General features: G+C 42.4%; 1 protein-coding gene across 1 annotated transcript in view; it reads right to left on the minus strand.

Moving 5' to 3' along the window:
* SLAMF1 (signaling lymphocytic activation molecule family member 1) overlaps positions 1–22896 on the minus strand; it is a 38650-nt gene extending 15754 nt beyond the window's left edge. Inside the window, 3 exon segments of the mRNA NM_001285726.1 lie at positions 11597–11881; positions 13821–14159; positions 22803–22896. Coding sequence (NP_001272655.1) covers positions 11597–11881; positions 13821–14159; positions 22803–22878 — 700 coding nt within the window. The 5' untranslated portion in view covers positions 22879–22896.

The raw sequence follows: 25807 nt of genomic DNA on the forward strand, positions 1-25807 counted from the left end.
ATCTATTGGAGGATGTAAGTTATAGGACCACAGACTTTTTTAACTTTAAAGGAATTACTGAGTTTATCTGACTCAGCTCACTGGTTTTATGTTGAGAAAACTGAGACTCAGGCAAGCATACCTAGAGTCACAGAAGAAGGCAAAGGCCAAAACAGGTGAGAAGAGACATGAAGACTTCACCGTTTGTTCTAGCCTATGGAGGTGAGGCCTCTTACAATGAGCAGCAGCAGGGTAGGATGCCTGGCAGATATTCGGAGTCAAAAGCTCTTGAGCCCCAGCTCACCCTTCACCACCCTTCATCCCACATCTGCAGGTGTGCTTCCTCCCACAACACCTGCACCAGTCCCGTCGCCTGCCTAGCCCTGGTCCCAGGCCAAGCGTAATTGCTCTGTGTAATTTATCCTTCCACTCCAGCTCCCATTCTTCCCTCTCCTTTGGACTCTGAAGCCCCTTGATTTATGTCCTACATCTTAAAATTATCTTTGCTGTGGAGACTGTCTTCAGGGAGGGCACCTGGAGCCAGACAGATGGACTCAAATTCTGGGTCTACCACTTGATAGCTCTGTGACCTCCAGAGGCCGCATACCCCCTGGGGTTCCTGTTTCCTCAATGGCAAAACAAACATAAAAATATTCAGTTCGCAGAGTTGTTCTGATGAACCAATGAAATAACATATGGAAAATGCTTAGAGCAATGCCTAGAATCTAGCATGTAGTGAGTGCATGATAAATCACTTCTGATTTATCACAACAAAGAGTTGTATCCGATTCTCTGCGGCCCTAAGAACTGTAGCCCACCAGACTCCTCTGTCCATGAGATTCTCCATCCCATGGATATTCTCCAGGTAAGAATACTGGAGTAGGTTGCCATGCCCTCATTCCAAGGGATCTTCCTGATCCAGGGATCAAACCTGCATCTCCTGCACTGGCAGAGGGGTTCCTTAACATTAGCACCACCTGGGAATCCCAAGGCAAGTGGAATTGATGTTTATTCACCACATGCTTCCCAGGTGTAGCTTCTACACTTGGTGCTCACCTTTTTGGTGCTCTTATTCAATTATGATATGCATATGGAAACTAAATGTTATGGACTGCCTTTGGGAATTTAAATAAATATGGACAAAAAGCTACTTCTACAGCTTGTGGGGGTCAGGCTGCTCACGATCTCTTTAATTTCTGTCAATAACTTCCTATAGTCCCCTGAGTTTTCTCTCCTGCAGCCCTGTAGTCTGAGCTGTCCTGAGTGCAAGGTTCAGTGTCTTCACCCATTTCCACACACACACACAAATAAAACAACCAAAAAACCTATACTAAGAATTTTGTTGGGGGATTTCCCTGGTTATCTAGTGATTAAGACTCTATGCTTCCACTGCAGGGGGCATGAGCTCAGTAGCTGGTCTGGGAATTAAGATCCTGCCTGCTGTGCGGTGCAGCATGCTGTGTGGTGTAGCAAAAACAAACAAACAAAGAGAATGTCATGGGTTCAAATCCTCTACTGTAGATTTGGAAGTTCACAAGGAGCAGATTCCATCATGAAAAGGGAAGCTTTCTAACACGTGAGAGGCTCAGACCCTATCTTTCTCTTCCTATATCTGCATAAGCAACAGCTTCCCCCATTATAACACAGAAGTATTGAACCTACAGCTGGATTGTTTGGGGAAGGGAGGTCTTATCTTCTGTTCTCCATAAAGAGCAGCTTATACTCTTCATAAAGCATTTATGAAGCTCTTTACCCTAAAGAAGCTCTGTTCCCTCCCAGAGAGGAATTCTAATAGTGGTTTCTTTAATATGACCATGTGTTCTAACCCAGTAAGGTGTAGGAATCCTATCTAAATGGTGAACTCCTTGAAGGTAGATCCTGTACCTTATGCTTCACACGCATTCCCCTTTCCACATGACACAGTATAGCGCAGGGGGCACTCAATATGCACGTGGTGGACAAGTGATTTAAGTTAAATTAAATTAGGAGCCATAGAATGAAGCTTGGAGAAGACTGCCATATACCCTTTGGCTGGGAAATTCCATGGACAGAGGAGCCTGGAGGGCCACAGTCTGTGGGGTTGCAAAGAGTCGGACATGACTGAGCGTGCATGCACATTCACAAAACAAGAAGGTCTCAGAAGGAATGCAGGGTCACCTTCTGAATGGCCCAAGGCAGGAGTGGAAGGGAGCAATCAATGACCTACTTGGCAGTGCTTTGTTATAGCCGAATGGAACCAGAAACAAGGTGTGCATCTGTGCTCTCAGCACCATCTGTGTTCCCATTTTCAAACCACCACTTCCTGTGGCAGAGACTCTGGCTCTTTTTGTTCTCCCTCTTTTTGCTCAGTCATATAGTGAGGCCCCTCAGGATGACGATGCTCAGAAATCAGATCAACATTGTTCTGGGGTCCACAGGTCCCAGTCTTTGTCCAAAAAGAATCCTTATCTGAACAGTCTTCTTTAAAAAAATAAAATAAAAAAATCATTAAAAATATCTTTATTGAATTTGTTACAATGTTGTTTCTGTTTTATATTCTGGTTTTTTGGCCAAAGGCACATGAGATCTTAGCTCTCCAACCAGGAATCAAACCCACACCCCCTGTATTGGAAGGAAAAGTCTTAACCACTGCCAGGGAAGTCCCTGAACATTCTTAAAGAGGAGACTTAGGACTTTCCCCCTCCGCGGAACCTCTTAGAGACAGCTGAGCAGGCTGGTTGAGAACTCCAGTGCCATTTATGAAGAGTTCTTTGCGTGAGTTTCCATCCTTTGGTCTTCTATTTGATTGGCTGTGCTTTAGACCTGACAACTCGGCAGGTAGCCACGCCTCTAAGGAAAAGGCTGAAGGGCCTTTTTTATTTATCTCTGAAAGTCTGCTGCCACAGAAACACAAAAGTCTCTCTCAAGTCCCCAAATTCTAATTGTTTAAGGGAAGATAAAGAAGAAAATAAAAAGGATCTGAGAAACAAATGTAGCTCACCCCAGGAGATGCCGAGATGCTAATATAACGGCCTGAGAGCGCCATATCTCTTTCCGGCCTTTCATGTGGTCTGTCAGCAAGGCTGTCTGCCTGGAGCACATCAATGTGAAGAAGTCAGTCATCTTCAAGAGACACCTTTTTGTTGGTGGCAGCTTCCTCTCAGAATTGGGAGTGGGGGAAGGGTGGTCCCAAACCGTACACTAATTTAAGATATGGCGCCACCCAAGTAAAAATTATTACACAGAGTTCTCAGCCTCCAGAAAAATCCCTCACACTTGCTATCCCACCCAGCATTGCGTTGCAGGGACGACTGGGTGTAACCCCTGGGGCCATTTTCATCCTTCCCCGACAAAGCAAGTCTTGTCCAGTCACATGACTGCCCAGCTAAGGACTCCACTTCTCAGCTTCCTCTGTAGCAGGTGTGGCCACGTGACAGGGCTCTGGTCCATGAGAGGGGACAGGTTTCATCCTTCCAAGATTGTTGCCGTGTTTCCTGGGTTGGGAGTACCAGGGAGAGGGACTTGCCTGTACACAGAACAGCTAGATGACTCAGTAGCAATGGGAGCTCCCTTTTGATGAGATGGCCTTGTTAGAAAGGGGGAGCCCCCGGAGCTCACTGGCAGGCGTCAGATTTTCCTTCCACTGAGCTAACCTAGACTTGCTGAGCCAACCTTTTGCTAATCTACTGAAAGGGGTCCTCTTTTCAAAATGAGCTCCCAGGGGCATTCCCTCTGAGTTCAACTGTTTAAGGTTTAGTATTACTCACTACTGCACAGACAGAACTATTTCAGAATACAGTCATGAAAGATGGCAGCAAGTCACTCACTGTCCAGTGCTGACCCACATTAACATGACCTAGGAGAAGGCTTGGTAGCATCCCTGGATTTGTTTTTTTGTTGTTGTTGTTTAGTCACTAAATCATGTCCAGCTCTTTGGGACCCTGTATACTGTAGCCTGTCAGGCTCTTCTGTCCATGGATTTCCCAGGCAGGAATACCGGAAAATACTGGTTGCCATTTTCTTCTCCAGGGAAACTTCTTGACCCAGAGATTGAACCCGCATCTCCTGTATTGGTAGGTGGATTTTTTTTTTTTTTTTCCCCACTGAGCCACGAAGAAAGTGCTTTGTGGTAAAGAGGCTTCATAACAATAGATATGAAGGTATTTCTTGCTGTAAAACACTGAGATAACAATTGGAATAAAGATGAATATATGATGGAGAGCCTGGACAATTGTTAGGTAAAAAAGATCTTGAGAAACAAATATGTTCTTGTGTGGTTTAGTCTGAGTCCTGATGAGAACCAGTGCTGACATCATGTCACATTTGCTTTCATCACATCATTACCATTCGAATTTTTCATTAAGGAAAGTGAAAAATGTCTCAAGATCACTGTCCTTATTATAGATGACAAAGAGACCTCCAGCAAATCCTCATACCCCACCACATCATCCCAAGACTGGGATTTCCCTCCCTTGAATGAGATCTTTGTTAAAGGAACAGCCAGTGCTCTGGCTCAGGACTCATCATCTCTTGATGGGTAACTGCAATAATGGGCCCTCCCCACAGCTAGTTTCTTTTTCTTCTGCTTCTTCCCCACCACAGTCTACTGTCCACACCACTGAAAATTCTCTCTGAAATGCAAAACTAATCACATTATCCTCTGTCTAAAACTATCTATTAGTTCCCATCAGAATACCATAGGACAATACAGAACAAGGCCCAGTTATATCTGCTTTTCTCTCTGCCTTGAGTGTCTTTCTCTTATCTGCTTGGGTAATTTCTATCTATTCTTCGACACCTAGTTTGTGTCACATTCTCCATGATGCTCTTTCTGATTCCCTGAAACAGTGTCAATCATTCCCTCCTCTGGGTTAACTTGCACATATTTCTGTTTTGCCCCTATCGTACTACTTAACCTGGAATAATAGTTACTTATAGAGCTATTCCCTTTCTGAAGAGCAAAGAGTGTGTCTTTTTTTGTCTTTGTGTTCTCAGCACCCAGCACAACGTTGGAACATAGCAGAATCTCAGTAATGTTTTGTTTGTTGAACCAAGCATGGTATTTTAAAAATCAGTGATATTCTTTTGCAAACCCAAATCAACGAAATAATGAAATTCTGTTTTCCATATTTAGGCAATCTGGTGTACTGAAAATGGCATGCCACAGACTAGCTGTGTGATTTGGTTCTCGAATGCTGTGGTTCCCCATCCCTGGAGGCAGGGCAGGGGATCTCTATTTGTGTTATGGGTTGACTGTGTTTCCCCAAAAATTCATATGTTGAAGTCCTTAAAATGTGGCCTTATTTGGAGACTGGGTCTTTACAGAGGTAATCAAGTTAACATGAGGTCATTAGGGTGGATCTGAATCTTATCTTACTAGTGTCCTTTTAAGAGGAAATCTGGACATACAAAGCCACTAGGGATGAGCATGCAGAGACCACATGAAGACACAGCAAGAAGACAGCCATCTGCCATTCAGGAGAGAGCCCTCAGGAAAAAATCAATCCTTCCAACACTTGGATCGTGGACTTCTAGCCTCCTTTCTCCTGTGAGAAAGTAAATTTCTCTTATTTAAACCACCTCATCTGTGGTGTTTTTGTTACGGCAACCCTAGCAAAGTAATTATAGGTGGGTCCTAATCCAATATGACTGGTGTAATTTTAATAAGTGGAAATTAGGACAGATATACGCAGAGAGGGAAGACAATGTGAAGAGACAAAAGGAGAAGACAGCTATCTCCAAGCCAAGGAGAGAAGCATGGAACAGCTCCTTCCCTCATGGCCCTCAGAAGAAACTTAACACTATTGACACTTTGATTTTGAACTTCTAGCCTCCAGAACTGTGAGACAATAAACTTCGGTTATGTAAGTCACTGACTTTGCAGCGCCTTTTTACAACACCCCTAGGAAATGAATATACAAATGGTAATCCTTCATTAGCATTTCTTATTAATGTACATAAAAATGGACTTATAGACTACTTACTCAGGAAAGAACTTCAGGAGTTCACCCTTTTCAGTTTGCATATAATGAAACAGAGGTCCAAGAAAGTGCAATGGCTGCTGAGTAGTTGCCTTCATGCCTGAGTTGAGGTCCTGACAGGGTTTTCCCATGGTTCCATGTTTCTGCTGCTTCTTGTCCCTCCCCATCTCATGAAGGCCTGCTCCATATCCAGTAAATCTGGTCACACTAGTGCATACTCGGTCCTCAAAGTGGTTTAGATGGACCACTCAAACATCTTTACATGTTTCTTTTTTCTTTCCTTTTTAAACATTTTACATTCAATTTTTATTTTATTTTTTGGCCATGTCCTGTGCCATGTGTGATCTTATTCCCTAGAAAGAAAAAGTGATGTCGCTCAGTCGTCTCCAACTATTTGTGACCCCATGGACTATAGCCTACCAGGCTTCTCCATCCATGGGATTTTCCAGGCAAGAGTACTGCAGTGGGTTGCCATTTCTTTCTCCAGGGGATCTTCCTGACCCAGGGATCAAACCTGGGTCTCCCGCATTGTAGGCAGATGCTTTATCCTCTGAGCTACATGCCCTATGCTGTGGAAGTGCAGTCTTAACCACTGGACAACCAGGGAAGTCCCTTTATATGTTTTTTTAAGAATGTCCTGAACTAAGTGCCTCTAGCAGAAGCTTTATGGCCAAGACTTTGAGATGCATTAACTAAATTCTTGTTAAACCATACTGAGGAACATGAAGAGAATTATTCTTCTTTTCTGAGATGGGTCAGGGTAAAACATTTGGTGCCCTAAGAGGGTTGCTATGGCCAGAGAAGGCTGTGCTGAGGTGAGGACTACCACTTTTTCAGCCACAAAGGAAAAACACACTTATTTATTATGATTTATAAGGCATTTTAAAAGTGTCTTATCTATTCTGATAGTACCCATGAGGACTTCAGGATCAGACAACTCAACTCTGCCACTTGCTCAGTGTGTGACTTTTGCATATCTTTGTTTCCTCATCTGTAAGGTGGGGATATAAATACTATTTGGTTGCTGTGAGGATTAAATGAGAGTCCACATAATTGATACATAGTCAAGAAAATTTTTCAGGTATTATTTTAGATAAAGAATCCGAGTCTTAGGTTAAGTGGCTTATCCTTGTAAGTAAGAAGGGTAACACTAGATCTAGAGTTTACATGCTAGTAAAGTAATGCTCAAAATTCTCCAAGCCAGGCTTCAGCAATACATGAACTGTGAACTTCTAGATGTCCAAGCTGGTTTTAGAAAAGGCAGAGGAACCAGAAATCAAATTGCCAGCATCCACTGGATCATAGAAAAAGCAAGAGCGTTCCAGAAAAACATCTATTTCTGCTTTATTGACTATGCCGAAGCCTTTGACTGTGTGGATCACAATAAACTGTGGAAAATTCTGAGAGAGATGGGCATACCAGACCACCTGACCTGCCTCTTGAGAAATCTGTATGCAGGTCAGGAAGCAACAGTTAGAACTGGACATGGAACAACAGACTGGTTCCAAATAGGAAAAGGAGTACCTCAAGGCTGTATATTGTCACCCTGCTTATTTAACTTCTATGCATAGTACATCATGAGAAATGCTTGGCTGGAAGAAGCACAAGCTGGAATCAAGATTGTCGGGAGAAATATCAAAACCTCAGATATGCAGATAACACCATCCTTATGGCAGAAAGTGAAGAGGAACTCAAAAGCCTCTTGATGAAAGTGAAAGAGGAGAGCGAAAAAGTTGGCTTAAAGCTCAACATTCAGAAAACGAAGATCATGGCATCCGGTCCCATCACTTCATGGGAAATAGATGGGGAAACAGTGGAAACAGAGTCAGACTTTATTTTTGGGGCTTCCAAAATCACTGCAGATGGTGACTGCAGCCATGAAATTAAAAGACGCTTACTTCTTGGAAGGAAAGTTATGACCAACCTAGATAGCATATTCAAAAGCAGAGACATTACTTTGCCAACAAAGGGCCGTCTAGTCAAGGCTATGGTTTTTCCAGTAGTCATGTATGGATGTGAGAGTTGGACTGTGAAGAAAGCTGAGTGCCAAAGAATTGATGCTTTTGAAGTGTGGTGTTGGAGAAGACTCTTGAGAGTCCCTTGGACTTCAAGGAGATCCAACCAGTCCATTCTGAAGGAGATCAGCCCTGGGTGTTCTTTGGAAGGAATGATGCTAAAGCTGAAACTCCAGTACTTTGGCCACCTCATGAGAAGAGTTGACATTGGAAAAGACCTTGATGCTGGGAGGGATTGGGGGCAGGAGGAGAAGGGGATGATAGAGGATGAGATGGCTGGATGGCGTCACTGACTCGATAGACATGAATCTGAGTGAACTCCAGGAGTTGGTGATGGACAGGGAGGCCTGCTGTGCTGCGATTCATGGGGTTGCAAAGAGTCAGACATGACTGAGCGACTGAACTGAACTGACATTTAAAGTAGTTATTGACATATATGTCCCTATTGCTATTTTCTTAATTATTTGGGGTTGATTTTGTAGATCTTTTCCCTTCCCTTGTATTTCTTGACTATATAAGATCCTTTAACATTTGTTGTAAAGCTGGTTTGGTGGTACTGAATTCTCTTAACTTTTGCTTGTCTGAAAAGCTTTTTATTTCTCCATTAATTTTGAATAAGATCCTTGCTGGATACAGCAAACTTGGTTGTAGATTTTTCCTTTTCAGAACTTTAAATATATCCTGCCATTCCCTTCTGGCCTGCAGAGTTTCCGCTGAAAGATCAGCTGTTAAGTGTATGGAGTTTCCCTTGTATGTTACCTGTTGCTTATCCCTCGCTGCTTTTAATATTCTTTGTTTGTGTTTAGTCTTTGTTAGTTTGATTAGTATGTGTCTTGGTGTGTTTCTCCTTGGGTTTATCCTATTTGGGACTCTTTGTGCCTCTTGGACTTGATTGACTATTTCCTTTTCCATATTGGGGAAATTTTCAACTATAATCTCTTCAAAAATTTTCCTATACCCTTTCTTTTTCTCTTCTTCTTCTAATTATGGGGGAGCCCCCATAATTAGAATGTTGGTGCATGTGATAATGTCCCAGAGGTCTCTGAGACTGTCCTCAGTTCTTTTCATTCTTTTTACTTTATTCTGCTCTTCAGAAGTTGTTTCCACCATTTTATCTTCCAGCACACTGATTCATTCTTCTGCTTCAGATATTCTGCTATTGATTTCTTCTAGAGTATTTTTAATTTCAGTAATTGTGTTATTTGTCTTTGCAGGTTTATTCTTTAATTCTTCTAGGTCTTTGTGAATTGATTCTTGCATTTTCTCCATTTTGTTTTCAAGGTTTTTGATCTACTTTACTACCATTATTCTGAATTCTTTTTCAGGTAGTTTGTCTATTTCCTCTTCATTTATTTAGACTTCTGTGTTTCTAGTTTGTCCCTTCATTTGTGTAGTATTTCTCTGCCTTTTCATTATTTTCTTTTAACTTACTGTGTTTGAGGTTTCCTTTTCCCAGGCTTTAAGTAAAGTTGAATTCTTTCCTTGAAGAAGGTTGAATTCTTTCTTCCTTTTGATTTCTGCTCTCCTAAGCTTGGTCCAGTGGTTTGTGTAAGCTTCATATTGGGTGAGATTTGTGCTGAGTTTTTGTTTGTTTTTCCTCTGATGGGCAAGGCTGAGTGAGCAGTAATCTTGTTTGCTGATGATTGGGTTTGTATTTTTGTTTTGTTTGTTCTTTAGATGAGGTGTCCTGCACAGGGTGCTACTGGTGGTTGGGTGATGCCGGGTCTTGCATTCAAGTGGTTTCTTTTTGTGAGTTCTCGCTATTTGATACCCCCTAGGGTTAGTTCTCTGGTCTAGGGTCTTGGAGACAGTGCTCCCACTCCAAAGGCTCAGGGTTTGATCTCTGCTATATATCGGGCTTGGTCTGTGACACTTGAGATCCAATAGTAATCCAAACAGAAAATGATGCTCCTCATAGTGTTGTTTTCAAAGGTTCTGACTGCTTGTAGAGAACAGACTGCAGGGGGCCAAGGGTGGCAGCAGGGAGACCAGGAAGAAGGCTATTGTAGAAAACTAGGCGAAAGAGGAGAGTAGTTGGAATCAGGGTGGTAGCTTTGTGATGGCGCACATTGGTAATCCCCTCAGTGTGGGTGCAGTGTCTGTGGGGACTCTGAGTGGAGTTGCGGGTGCAGGCACCCGAGATCAGGGTCAGGCAGGGATGAAGGGTCTGTGATCCCCTAGAGTTTACATTCTGCAAACTCTACACTCATGAAAGACTGCTTTCTTGATCCCACCAGCACATTCTGAATAGCTGTGGTCAGGGAGAGAGGTTTGAACTGGGGGAGAACCTCTGAATGTGGTTCGTGTGCAAGGTAGGCAAGCAGCCAGACACCTCAGGTGAGTGGACAGGTGGCCGAAAAACTCTGCCATGAGTGGCTGAGGGAGGTAACATGCAGTGGGTGAGGCTCACCAAGGAGCTCTTAGATGCAGAAGGCAGGTGGATTTCCCCAGAAGTCCATCTGGAATACCTCAGGGGAGTTGCTGACTGGATATGCTATGCTGAAGGGCATGACCTGGCTGGATTCCCCTGTCCCTAGATCCTTGGTTATTTGGAAAATCCTTCCAAACATACATCAAGTCTACTGTGGGCAAGAGTCTCCTTAGAATGATTCCTGTTTACCCTCAGTGGATGCAGAAGGAAGAATGTCGGGGCACAGGTAATGACTGGCAGGGCCAGCACACTGGTTCTTCTGCCCCTGAACCTACCTGAGGCACAGACACAAGATCTTAGTGAAAAGGCTCAGTCATCTGTTTCCAATCTCATGTAGTGAGATGGGCTTACTTAACTAGCCCTTCCTTCCTTTTTGATAACAAAATAATGATGCTTTATCTTTCCAGAGAAAGATTAGTCAGAAGATCTAGGTTTAGGTTCTGACTATCATTTATAAGCTGAAAAAACTTAAGAAGGGTTCTTACAGGCTATGAGCTTCAAGTTCCTAATCTGTAATAAAATGAGAATGAGGACAACACTTATCTGATAAGGCCATTGTGAGGAACAAAAAGAGATTATACAGTTGAAATGTTTTGTCAACAATAAAGTGCTACATGACTTACCACTTTCCCAAGAGGTCTTAGTCAGAGATCTGACTCCCTTGACCCTCTGACCTGCTGTGGGAGTCACAGTCCATTTCATAAAATGTTTCCCTTTGTTACATCTTGCTTTTCATTATTGAGCACATGTTTCATGTATTATCTGGACAGCAGACGTTGTATGTTATATCTATTCCCAATTTCCTACAGCACAGGTGACTGATAAATACTTACTGATGGTGTAGAACCATCCCGCTGTTAGTGGAGCATGAATTGGAAGTCAGGACCTGCCCCCAACACTCCCTTACCCCGCCTGCCTTGTAGGTTGGCACAAAGGCAGGAGGGGAGGGGAGGGTTCACCCAAGGCTCTGGGTCTAGTTCCATCATTTCTCACTAGTTTTCTCAACTATGAATGGAGCATAACGACACCTTGCTCATTATGAAGAGTAGCCACTCACTGAATGCACATGGGAGGATTTTACAAACCATAGAGAAAATATAAAGTGTTGTTCCTAAGGTGAAGGCTATGGCTATGGAAGCAGAGCATTGGTCCAGGTGAGGACTCAGTCCATATCATTAATGTAGCATAACAGCAGCCTCTCAGACACTTACCTGGGGGCCTGGAGCTGCATCTGGACCAAGGGATGAAGGTCTGAGAGCTGTTGCTGATGGGGTTGCTCGCAATGCAGATGTAGACGTTGTTGGCATGCTGAGGGCCAAGAGTGAGATACAAGAGGTGGGAGCTATTGGTGGGACTCAGCAGGGGGGCACCTGCTTCCTCACTCCAGTTGTAAGTCACGTGGTCCCCTTTCTCCACCACGCAGGCCAGCATGAGACTGCAGTTCCCATCTTCCTGGGTGGAGTTCAACACCTTAATTTGCGGAGTGGAGACCTGCTCTGTCAAGAGGGGGAGGAAGGGAGCCATCAGTGAAATGAATCCTCTGGAATGGTGATTTAACCTTTTTGTTAGAAAAAAATGCAACCTAACAGCATCTTTCCCTCCCTTGGATCTGCTGTGTAATATATTTCTAGTAGGAACCTACTACTTCACACCTTCCCTCCCCTTACTACTCCTCTAGACTCCTTTCTAGGACCAGGAATAAAACAGAGAAGAGAAATACTGTCTTTTAGTTCCCTGCCACCAAGACTGTTAGGGCTCCCCTTGCATTCCTCTTGTTTCTAATTTAGGTTGCTCTCCTGTATCCCATCTGGGGAGTTTGCTCTCAGCTAATTCTCCCATGGGTTTGAATGTCCTTGGCTAAAGTATTACCTTCTAAATCTAAAAGAATGACTTTTCAGTGGTGGGATTTCATCTGTACTTTGTGTGTGTGTGTGTAGAGCAAGTGCTTTAGGATGTCTGAACTTGGGATAGCCACAGGCCTCACCAAACTTTTTCACTCTAATGATGTAAAATTGGCAAGGTAAAAGGGAAAGTCCTTTTTATTTAGTAACTACTATAGGACAGGCAGAATACTAGGATTTCACACTCATCATGTTCTTTAATCTTTTCAACAACTTTCTCAGCAATTATTATCCTAGTTCTAATTATTCTCATTTTATAGATGAGGAAACTGAGTCCCAGTGAGGTAGAGTGTCTTACATAATGACACTCAATTTCTAACAGCCAAAATGAGATCTGAACGTATGTCTGTCTGATTCCAAAACCCACCCTCTTTCTTTGACTTGAGAGAATACCATGGTTGCAGAAAACATATTTTCTAAGGTGAGAATTTGATCATAAAATGTGATAAGATGTGACAAAGACAGTGAACCATTCTAGAAAACCTATGTGTAACCTTTGTGCTTATGGCAGCCTTGCCCTGGAAACACTGCTGGAATGATCAGAACACCCTGATACCTGGTGAAGGGCTGTGGGAATTCTGCAGACACTGAAAGGAAAGATACCAAGGGAAGGCCAGGGAGGGAATTGCTATCTTGTGGTACCTGAGAATTTTAAAGAAATGTTGTGTGTATGGGGCTTCCTGACCCATCTTCAGAGATAAGAAAACCACTATGAAGAAGCAGGACACCACACATGGCTGCCAGGATCCCTGGGAATTCAAAGGAGCTTTGGGACTGAAAAGACAAACTTTGGGCACATTCAAGAGGGGCTGGCAGTTAAAGAGGCTCAAAAAAAAAAAACCAAAAAACAAAAAACAACACCCACTGGTCTTGGATTCAGATGGACCTAGGTTTTAGTTTAAGTTCTGCAACTAGGCGATTTTTTTTTTTTTTATAACCAGGGCCTTTGTTTAACTGAGAAAACTATGCTTCTTCCACCAGGTAGATTCAATCCTCTGCCAGGATGCAGGGCTTGGTGAGTGGTGTGTGGGCTGAGTTTCAGCTCTCCTTCTCCCAGGACCCCTAGTGTAGTGAACCACCTACGCAGATTTGAGTAGGCATGTGCAAACCACTTATCTCTTGATTTCAGTGTCTTCGCCTATGAAAGAGAGGTTTTGCTTGATCAGTGGTATTCAAACTTTTAAAAATCAGAAGAAAAACCCACTTTTTTCAAACAAAATCTTATTTGTAATTTGAGACTCTTGGGGCTCCAGGCCCTCTAGCATACAGACAGCTGGGCTCCTTCCCTTTAGAAAATGGGGGTAAAGGTAACTAGTGCTAATCAGCTATTACCAATGTGCAATTTGGACCAAAAAAAAAAAAAAAAGATTTGTGAACCTCTAAAACTTTTCCCTGAAACCCTGTTTAACCCTAGACTGAAGATGTCTTTCAAGTTGCTTCCGATTCTGAACGCCCTTTGCTTCTGAGAGAAGCTTGAATTCTTAGGCAAGGCACTACGGCATTCCTTGTGGGCCAAGGAAGCCACGGTCATTACCATAGAGCTTCAGCTGCAGGCTAAAGTGCTGGACTGAAACATTTTCCTCCAGGCTTATAAAGTACCAGCCTTCATCCTCCTTCCTGCTCTTCAGGATCCTCAGGCTCAGGTTTTCCAGATGAAACTCATAGCCATCCTCCAGACGTGGAGAGTCACCTTTCCGCAGATCTAGGGACACTATTTTCTTCTTGACAGTGTCTCTGGGTGATTCTGCCATTGTGACAAGGATGTGGATGCTCTTATTCATGCTCCTACTTATCTCCTCAGATGCCAGGGGCAACAGCACGCTGCTTCCCAGCTGCCCACGAATCGTCTTTGTGGAACTGGTCAAGCCCTCACCTGTGGAAAGAAGGAGAGGGAAGTATCTTATCATAGAAGCCTTTGAGACTTAAGTCCGTGCATCAGGAAAAACAGACTGGAGCATCTCTCTCTTCCTCTTGGCCAATCCCTGGGGTTGCCAGATCCTTAGTAGTTTATAAGGACTGTCATAAGGATCTCACTGCATTCTCAATATTTAAAAAATCCCAATGGAAGTCTTGTGATAGAGCTGTATAGACTAACTAGAATTCTTGGTCTTTATGATCTAGGAGGGAATTCTATCAACTCAGATTTACAGTTAAGGCACCTAAGGCATAGAGAAGTTAAATGACATGCCTAAAGTCATATAACTAGTTACCAGATTAATTCCTCAGCCAGACTCTTCACCACCACTGGATGCAGTAACTCCCCTACATATGAGCATTCAAGTTGCAAACTTTCATAGATGTGAACATGCCCTTATATGCCAACTGTTTACAGTATTGTGCTATTGTACTTTTCAAGGTACTATCCTTTAAGATTAAAAATGTTCTCTTTTAATTTAATTTAATTTTATTTTTAACACCCAAAACTTTTGTATTGGAGTATAGCCAGTTAACAATGTTGTCATAGTGTCAGGTGAACAGTGAAGGGACTCAGCCACCCATATACACGTATTCATTCTCCCTCAAACGCCCCTACCATCCAGGCTGGCACATAACATCAAGCAGAGTTCCATGTGCTATACAATAGGTACTTTGTTGGTTATCCATTTTAAATATAGCAGTGTATACATGATCTTCTCAAAATGCTTTTTATGTGTTTGTTTTTAAAGTATTATTTGTGTGAAAAATATCATCAACCTAGTACAGTCCAGTACTATATAGCCAATTGTATTAGTTGAGTACCTAGGCTAATTAGGTACAACAAATAGGATTTATGAGCAAACTGGACTTATGAGCTCCCTCTCGGAATGTAACTCATTCACACATAGCGGACTTAACCTGTTGATACATATGGGACTTACTCATAAATAGTATGAAGGAAGGAGAGTAACTGAAACTAATTCTGAGCTTGTGAGCCCAAGAGACCAAGGTTACAGAAGCATCATTTCAAATGAGAAGGAAAGAGAAAAGTCTAAGGGATGTGGAGTCAAGGAGGAGGCGAGCCTGTGGAATGTTATCTCTCCAAAAAGCCATTGAGATATTTAATAATGCTGAGGGAGAGAAATTATTTTATTTCTCTTTTTCAAAAGTGCCAAGCCAAAAAAAAAACAAAAAACAAAAAAACCAAAAAACACCCAAACCCTTCATACCCACTGTAAGTGATCCTACTGCTGACTTTTTAACACCTCCTCTCTCCTCAAACCCACAACCTCAGTTGATGAAACTGCCTATCATTTCACTGAAAAAGGAAAAGAACAAAAGAGAGCTTCCATTTGTTCCCACTACCAAGTCAACCCACATACTTGGATGGATGGTCTCTGCTCTTGGGTAAGGATAGCCTCTTCCTTCGTGGAGCACTCACCCACTTCAAGGCTTTGCTCCTGCAACTTCTGCCACCCCTTGCACCATCAATTTTGTTATTGTTATGGTACACTGTGGGTTATTTCTATTAACACCCGACATACCAACATGTAATTTCCCTTATCTTAAAAACCCTGATCCCAGGTCCATCCCCAGCCAATTTCCCATTTCTCTGTTTTCCTTTATCCTAAAGTTCTTTAATGTGTATTTATCCCTTCTGTTCCCATCTTTTGACTTATTTTTTCCTTGTACTCACTCCAGATAAGCCTTCTTCTTTACCCCTCACTGGTTGTCAAAGTCGCTGTATACCCCATGATACTAAGTCAATTCTCCATCTTCATCTTGCTTTCTCAAGAGTGCTGAGAAAGTTCACATACCCTCATTGAAACACTGACTTCATTTGGCCCAGAGAACAATACACTCTCTTGGTTTTCTTCCTATTCCATTGGCTGCCCTTTCTCAGTCTCCTTGACTAAAACCTTCTGCTCTTAAAGACCTCTAAAATTGGAGCATTCCAGGGATCAGTACTCAGACTTCTTCTCTTTCCCATCCACACTTATCTATTAATAGTTGCATAGTTTGACAGGTTTCTGAAATGCTTCCAGAGATGTATCTCCCATCCAAATCTTTCACTGTACTCCAAACTGCCTACACCAATTGGTATTAGTGTTTGGAGGTCTAAAGGGCATCTTAGACTTAGCAAATGAACTCTTGATTCTGTAGCCTCTTCTGCAAACAACATTACAATTCCCAGGCCAAAACACTGGAATCACCCTTGACTCCTTTATTCCTTTCATATTCCATATTCAATCTATGAGCAAATCCTATTGGCTCTGCCTTCACAATATATCCAGCATCTGAGAACTTCTAACCCTCTTCATTTCTACCACTGTCTTCACAGGCCTGGCTCTTCTTTTGTCTTCCAACAAATCTTCCTGCATCTGTACAGTGGACAGAGAAACCTGTTAAAGCTATGCCAGATTTTGTCTCTCTTCAAAGAGAAACAAAATCCATAGTCCTTGTTATGGCTTCAGAGAATCTGAATAATCCGGTCCCTTGGACCTCTCTGACTCCCTCTTCTGTCTACTCTTTGCTCACTACACTATGGCCACACCAGCTCCAGCTGGTCCCTAACTCATCCAGAGCATTCTCATCTCATAGCTTTTGTATTTATTGTTCTTTCTCTTTCTGGAAATCTCTTCCCTTATGTATCTAAAGAGCTCATACTCTCATTTTCTTTTAGATTTCTGCTCAAAAAAGTCATCTTTTCTGAAAGACCTGCTCTGATGATCCTATGTATATCCTATCCTTTCTTGCTGCACTTATCACTGTCTGATGTTATACTGTATATTTGGTCATTTTAATTTTTGTCTCCCCCCCACTAGAATGCCAGCTTCTCAAGAGGAAGAAGTTCATGTTGTTCATTGCTTTTTCCTTAGGACCTACAGCAGTGGTTGGCATGTAATAGGTCTTAAATAAATATCTGTTCAATTTATGAATGCTGAAAGCCATGTTACCTGACTAAAATCTCTCTTATTTAGCTTTGACCCATATGTGGCTTAACTTCATAACTGAACTTAATCATAAGCTAATGTTCATAAAAGAAGGAGCCCATGACTCAGAGAGAGCACAGATTGTTCTAGTTGATAAGAAAGTCAAAAGAGTACAATAAAACTGTCTGCTTAAATAATGCAGGCACCTAGAGAAGGCACAATTAACTTGTGGTTAAGATGGGTTGTTGGAAATTTGGGCAAACAGATTTAGATATTCTTGATAGCAAAATGCTTTGATATCCTACAAAGGGCCCTGCTGATATCAGACTAGAGATTTAAAGGTTGGGAAAAAGAAAATTCAGATTTGAATGGTTGGCTCTTGTACGTTTTTTTTCCTATGCTATGTGACTTGTGGGATCTTATTTCCCCAACCAGGGATTAAGCCCCGGCCCCCAGCAGTGAAAGCACTGAGTCGTAACCACTGGATTGCTAGGGAATTCCTGGCACATAACTATTAAGGAATGGTGGAAAGACAATCAGCATTTGTTCTTTTGCATATTGCTATTAAATCAACTCTTGAAACAGAGTGCCTAATTAAACAGTTGCTTAATTTATTAGACAGGAATGCTATTCTTGGTGCTGGTATTTTATTTTTACAAAGATATGTTAGAGAACATGTTGAAATTCCTTCTAGTTGCACTTATGGATGCCTGGCTGTCCAGATAATGTGGTGCATATAATACCCAAGAATCCTGTATGAGAGACAGCAAAAAGAGACACAGATGTATAGAAGTCTTTTGGACTCTGTGGGAGAGGGAAAGGGTAGGATGATTTGGGAGAATGGCATTGAAACATGTATAATATCATATATGAAACGAATCGCCAGCCCAGGTTCGATGCATGATATAGGATGCTTGAGGCTGGTGCACTGGGATGACCCAGAGGGATGGTACGGGGAGAGAGGAGGGAGGGGGGTTCAGGATGGGGAACACGTGTATGTATACCCGTGGTGGATTCATGTCGATGTATGGCAAACCAATACAATATTGTAAAGTAATTAGCCTCCAATCAAAATAAATAAATTTATATTAAAAATTGTTTAATAAAAAGCAAAAAAAAAAAAAAAAGAATCCTGAACCTAGACTTCTACCAATAAAGGGATGGCAGAAAACTAGAACCATCCATGCAAGTAGAAATGTCACATGGTATACAGGCCCCCTAAATTGAATATAGAAGTCATATAAGTAAGCATATGTACACTTTTTCTGGGAGCATAGCCATGAATGTCACTTCTCAAAGGTGTCTGGGCTTCAAATCAAGGTTGAGAATTCCCATCACACTTTATTTTTTTAGATCAATTTTGATATGGAGAAAAAAATGCAAATGATACCCATTTATAGACCATAAGCCTCCACCCTCCCTTGTGTCGTGTGTGTCCTTTCCACCCACCCAATCCAACAGACTCTTTACATCATGGTTGTTTTTGGAATTTAGAAATGGAAGGGAGCCAGGAGAAGAGGAGACAGAGGATGGGGCAAGAAGTAGCCAAAAAAAGGAAAACAAATTAAAAAAAAATTTTTTTTATAGAAAAGAAGAGGTTAAGAGGGAAGGAAAGGGCAGATGAGAATGACAGGATGAGTGGTTTAAGCAGACTTGGTCATGGGGAATGGAATCAAAACTTCATTAAGAACAGACCCTCACACACCACAACCCACATAAGAATGATGATGTAACAACTGAGTGTGTGAGTGGCCGGGTCTGTAGGGGGTGTGTGACCTCACTGACACATGAGCAAGAGTGGAAAAACAAGTGGGGACTTTAAAGTGGTTCATAAAACCCTTCAAGTAGAGTACCAGCTCCTGAAACATCCTACTGCCTGATGACTGTTTTCCAGTGGGTTTGTGATTCAGTCAGACCCTGTTTATTAAGAGTCTGGAGGAAACATTTGTAGCTGTTAACACCAACTCACTTTCCTTCCAGGGCAATTCTACTTAGAAAGTAGAGTGATTCACGTGAGCCCATGGATATTTTCCTGAAATTAGTAGCATTTAGCCAACCCTTTCATAAGATGGGACTCTACCTAATGATAACCATTTTTGGTGGGGGGCAGCCTTGACTGGGCATCTTGCTATAGCATTTCTTTCAGGGAGGACTCAGAGCCCTCATAGTTCTTATGGGAAATCTGGGCTCACAAAGAAAAGATAATGTGTCTAAGTCTCCTTTGTAAATTGAAGTCCTACCAGGTGTCCTTCTAGTCCCATTCCTTGATGCTGCTGGGTCTTAGAATATTTGTGCTTACCGTTCCCCAGCCTGAAAGTCGGCCACTGCCTTTTATTTGCCTGGCTATCTCCTTCTGTCCTTCAGGCCTCTGCGTTTAGCCCTTGGCTGAGATACGGCTTCTCTGCCATGTGCTTCCAGTGCACTCTGGGTCCCTCCTTTCGTATCACCCATCACACTTTTAACTCTCGTTCAATGCTTTTTATCCTTATGCAATTACAAGCTTCTAAGAGTAGGGTCTGTGTCTGTTTTGTTTACCACTATAACAGGGAGACAAATCTCTCTTCAATACCTTTTTATACTGTTGAAGTTTTATAAACCTACGTAGGATACTCCTCCATAAACAACTAGTTAACAAAAAAAATAAAAAAACTACATGATGAAAGATGTTTCTATCTACTTTCCAAATCCTGAATCAAATGCTTCCATATGCCTTCTGCTTCCTTCTCTGATTTATCCAACTTCTCTCACCTTTTGTGAATTCCTACATTTAATTTCAATTCAATTAGAATCAACTCATATGGTTCAATTATAGACAGCACAGTCTAATTTTTACCATGGGACCTGAATACAAATTTTAGGATTCTCCTCCCTGAACATAAGCTTATCCAGTTTCATTCCTTGAGCCTCTGGAGTCCAGCTGTGTGATTAAGGAGAAATTACTAACTACTCTGTGCCTGTTTTTATAAAATCATAATGTAGCAATACCAACTCATATTTGGTATTATTAAATGAATAATACACATAAAGCACTTACAATAGTGTTTGGTATATAGCAAGAAAACTCTGTACATAGTATTATTAATCATTCAACAAACATTTGTAGAAGGGCTCTCGTGTGCCAGATTCTGTGCCAAGTTCTGGGCAGAGGCTGTGGTTGTTCATTTTACCCCACATGTCACCTAGCGCCAGGCATATCATGTGTCCTAATAGATAGTTGCTGAATGAGATTGTCCAAAGTCAGTCTATGGATAAAACCAAATAGCCCTGAAGTTCTGATTTCCAGTCTAACACCGGAGATAGTGAAGTCAGTGGCATTATGTCACAGTATTAAACCTTTTGAGAAATGAAAGTGCCTAGATCTAAATATTGGGGTAGAATGGGACAGTGAATACGCAAGATCGGGCAAAGTCTAGAACCACCCCCCAACTTGCCCCTCATTTCTCCTCTTGTGTGTGTGAAGGAAGTGAGGAGGACCTGAATGGAGGAATAAAAAATCCTACTGGGGTAGATTCATCAGCTGTAACAGCTGCACCACTCTGGTGGGAGATATTGATAATGGGAGAGGCTATGTGTATGTGAGGGCCATGGGAAATCTCTGTACTTTTCAATTATTTTGCTGTGAACCCAAAACTGCTCTGAAAAAGAGAAGCCTATTAAAAAATGTATCACTGAGGGAAATGGAGATTTCAGTTCACTGGGGGAAGGGACATGTGAACTTTTTGACTTTTACAGTTTTGACTGGGAATTGGAAGGTGAGCTGAGTAGAGATGGGAAGGGGAGTGGGTACTAATTTTACAAGAAGTGGGCTTCTTGGTTGGGTAAATCTGTCATGGTTGACCTGTCCCATTTGCAAAGCATTTTCCATCTGGGTTTCATTGGGGTTTCACAAGACAGTGCATGTTTAAAAATAAAAACAGTATAAAATTTTTGTACATATTTCAGAGAAGATAATCGTAAGAAAGATGAACACTGCTGATTGGATAGACACGCCTTTAAAGGGCTGGGCTGTTTCTTACTAACCAATGACCTCCGAAGCTTTGCCTGCAGCTGCTATCAACAGATCCTGAGATGCCAGGGCCAGGGCTCTCGTGTGCCAGAGGGCAAGTCAGCACAGGGATAGAAAAGTTCAGCTCACTGTTCAAACTCGTCACTCCTGATAGTCACCAGAAAGTATTCCAAAAATGGTGGAGTCATGAATGGGGTGCCCCCAGGAAGGTTTGACTCTTCCTGAAGTGAAGTGTTAGTCGCTCAGTCATGTCTAACTGTTTGCGAACCCGTGGACTGTAGCCCGCCAGGCTCCACTGTCCATGGAATTCTCCAGGCGAGAATACTAGACTGTGTTGCCATTTTCTTCTCCAGGAAATCTTCCTGACCCAGGGATCGAAGCTGGGTCTCCTGCATTGCAGGCAGGTTCTTTACCATCTAAGCCATCTCCTCATTATGGCTTAAAGTAGTTCCATATAGCTTTCTGAACCCTGAGTTCAATTACTGCTCTCTGAGACCTTGGGCAGCAAGAGCCATCAGACTGCCTGATTCTGAGGAAACACAGGGCCAAGGAAAAGCTATTCATCTGGGAATCTGTCAAAAGATCAATCTCAGGTGCAGCCCCTCAGATAACCTCAGCACATCTCTGGGCTTCTGGAAAAGTCCACAATGGATTTGCGGTCTTGAAAACCCCAAGAACAAAACATCCAGAGCCTCAGGATTTTCCCTCTTTCCCTAATGCTGCTTCCACTTTAGGCTGCCTCCCACAAAGTCTGAAGGCATTTAAGCAGAATGGAGATGCTCATCCACTCCTTAGTGAACCCAAAGTTTGCTCCTTGCTTGGCTTTTTCTTTTTCAAACACCTTTTCTCAAAGCTCTAAACAGTAGTTCACAAAACTACTAAACAAGAGAATGCCAGCAAACCAGAAAATAGGAGCCGAGTTCAGTTCCAAACACTGAACACTAAAGCTACTCTGAGCATTCCTCATTTACATTTCTCACTAAATGTAACCAGCCTTGGGCTCCAAAAATCCTGGCCTCTTCCCCTCTTGCTGCCTTGGAGTGCTACTTCCAGGAAAGTAACCACCAGCACTACCACGCTGTGGCCACTGTCTGTTCCCAACCATTGCCTGGGGTTTTCACTTTTACCCTCTCTTCCCACTACAGCCCTTTCTTGTAGGTGGACCATGTTTTTGGTTTGTCTGCTTGTGTGTGTGTGAAGATCCCCATCCAGGACAGGGTTGTAGGAGTAATTTTCTCTCAGAGCTCCCTCTCCCCAGCTCATTCCCTTAGCCTGTGCCTTTGCCAGAAGGATACTCACACAAAACCAACCACTCAGCCAGGACTTTGATTGCAGCCTCTCACCCAGAGAGGCCGGTCTAGAATGTGACCAGTGTCTTTGAATGGAACTCCTGGTTTCCTTGGAAGCTAGGACAGGCGGGGCTAAGCCTTGGACCCAGGAGCCCAGTAACTCACAATCTTCCTTCCTCTCCGACAGAGGCAGGAGGAACTCAGTCTCTGAGGAAGAGGCAGCAGATCACAGCCCTCCCCCTACCCCCTGCCCTCTACCCGCAGCCAAATAACAACCCCTGGCTGCTGAGTTCTCTCTCTGTCTAGGTGGCTATAGCTGATTCCTTGTAGGTAATCCTAGGACCCAAGCCCTCAAACAGATGAGCACTTACCTGTTCTGCAGCTCAGCTCAATGATCAGAGAGAAAAACAGCAGGACATTCGAGGAGAGGAGCCCTTTGGGATCCATCAGCCAGTGAGGATAGGGAAGGGAGTCTGGCGAGAGCCCAACAGCTGCTCTCAGACACCAGCCAGAGCAGAGAGAGCTCTGCACCAGCCAAGTGCTGCCTCTACTGTCTAGTCTATGCATCAGAAACCAGCAGGCTTCCTGTCTCACTGGGGCTTTTTCTGCCTGTGCCTCGAGGATTGGTCATCTCTTTCAAGCCTTAAGTCACTCTGCTCTTCCCAAGAAGTCAGAGTCAGGTGGTTATAGTGCAAGAGCCGGGAAGGGATCTGTGTAATCACCTCGGTCAAACCCCCAGCCTTGGCAGAAATGTCCTCCCCCCTCTCCCTTTCTTAGCTGTCTCCGGGAAAGGGACGTCAAGCCTCTCTGGGTGGTTCTGTCTGGTAACTCTTATTATAGTGAAAAGAAAAGATGTAGTTGTGTCAGGCTACCCCAAATTTGGATGAGTTAGCTCAGGTTGTACGTGGATGATTTACTTTTTTAAAAAATTAATTTATTTTTTATTGAAAGATAATTGCTTTACAGAATTTTGCTGTTTTCTATCAAACCTCAAAATGAATCAGCCATAGGTATACAAATATCTGCTCCCTTTTGAAACTCCTTCCTGTCTTCCTCCCCATCCCACCCCTCTAGGTTGATACAGAGCCCCTGTTTGAGTTTCCTGAGCCATACAGCAAATTCCCATTGGCTACCTATTTTACATATGGTAATATAAGTTTCCATGTTACTCTTTCCATACATCTCACCCTCTCCTCCCCTCTCCTCACGTCCATAAGTCTATTCTCTATGTCTGTTTCTCCATTGTTCCCCTGTAAATAAAATTGGAACAATACAGAGAAGATTAGCATTACCCCTGCGCAAGAATGATTGACTTTTAATAGCTGATGGACATTTTACTTCTAATTTGTTCCATAATTTCAGAGAACATCTCTCCATGCAGTTAGGTCCTGGTGCCAAAATCACAGAGAGATGGAGGTGGGCAAGGGTGGGTCAGCTGGCAGAAACCCAGTTTCCCTGCTGGGTACATTGTGGTAGAATTTAGTGAGCCCTATGCTGTGTTTGGAGGGGCTGCCTTATTTTAGAACTTGCAACTAAACGTTTTATTGAGGAGAAGGGACTAAAACTGACGGAAGATGTTGTGCTTCTCAATAATTTAAGCAATAAATATGAAACACACTATTACTGGCTCACAAGGAAACTTTGAGATGCAACTGTGACCGGTATTTTCTTTTGGGGGAGGGGGTCCTGTGCTGGGTCTTCATTGCTGGGCTCGGGCTTCTCCAGCTGCGGCGAGCGGGGGCTTCTGAACCATGGTGCTCAGGCTTCTCTTGTCGCACAGCATAGGCTTCAGGAGTTGTGGCTCTAGTGCTCTAGGTGTTTGGCCTCAGTCATTGTGGTGCACGGGCTTAGTTGCCCCATGGCATGTGAGATCTTCCCATACTCATGTCCCCTGCCTAAGAATCCACTACAAGGTGGATTCTTCACCACTGGACCACCAGGGAAGCCCCTGTAACAGGTATTTTTAAAGTCCATATAACAGGTCAAAGTCACTTTCCAATGGGCCTCCCCAAGAGGATAAGGGTAATAAGAGCTGATGACATAGTGACAGTGCTCTTTATTCTCATCATTCCCCTTTCCGCGTACATAAACACCTGGCACCCAACTATCCTGCCCACAACACTAGCCAGTGCTGTGCTGGAGTCAGCACGTATCAACTCATGAGAGCCAGTTGTTAGTTTCAGAAAGCTTGTGAGCTGGTTATTGATAAACATTATATTACTAAAAAATGGAATTATATAAATTTGCAATAAAATAAAATACATCCAAAACTGAGGGAATTGAAAACTCAAAACTCATTACTTCTTAATTACTTTACATTTCACTATTCTTTATGCTCTTGAGAACATTACATCTATTGTATCTCTGTCATGGGAACAAAATATCTGATCATGGGTGCTGCTACATGGCTTTCCCCAGCTTTACATTCAATGACATCATGCTGGTAGCTTGAAATCAGCCAGGGTGAGAGTTTATATACCATGAAAAGAGGAAAATGATATATATCAGAGTTTTGATTCATTGGGTTTTAAAAATATTTACTCATTTGTCTGCATCAGGTCTTAGTTGTATAATGTGCGATCTTTCTTGTGGTGTATGGACTCGCAGTAGTTGCGTTGCTCGGGGTTAGTTGTTCTGTGGCATGCGGGGTCTTAGCATTCTGTCCAGAGATCCAGCCCACATCTCCTGAATTGCAAGGGGCATTCTTAACCACTGGACCGTGAGGGAAGTCCCTTGATTTATTGTTTTGTTACTTGTCTAGATGTAAGAAAGTGAGAAAAAGATTAAACTTAAAAGTGTGTCAAGACTGTAGTTTTAATTGTGAAATGCATAAAAAATCGAGGAAATATTTTCTAGTATTTAAAAACTTTTAACATAAAGTCACTAGTATCACAATATATGTCTTCTATATGTCTTCACATTTCTTTAACTTGAAAAGGATTAACTGCAAGCAACAATTGAGAATGGAATAAAATACTTAAAAGTGTTGAAAAAAAACATAATTATATTAATACATATATAATTATAAAAATATAATTATAATTATATAATTATAACCACCAACTTATAATTTTCTGTATCTTGTGAAATTATTCTTCAAAAGTGAAGGAGAAATAAAGATATTTTCAGACAAAGAAAGATGGAGGGAATTTGTTGCCATAGTTCTGACTTGTAAGGAATGTTACAAGAATTTCTTTAGAGAGAAGGAAAATAATAAAGGTCAGAAACTCAAATCTACTGAGGAAGAGCATCAGAGAAGGAATAAGTGAAGGTAAAAATAGAAGCTTTTATTTCTTTTATTCTTAATTGATCTAACAGATAACACATTGTTCAAAATAATAATAGCAACAATATATAAACAACATACCAAATTATG

Source organism: Capra hircus, chromosome 3 (genome assembly GCF_001704415.2).
Source record: "Capra hircus breed San Clemente chromosome 3, ASM170441v1, whole genome shotgun sequence".
In the NCBI taxonomy this organism is placed as follows: domain Eukaryota; kingdom Metazoa; phylum Chordata; class Mammalia; order Artiodactyla; family Bovidae; genus Capra; species Capra hircus.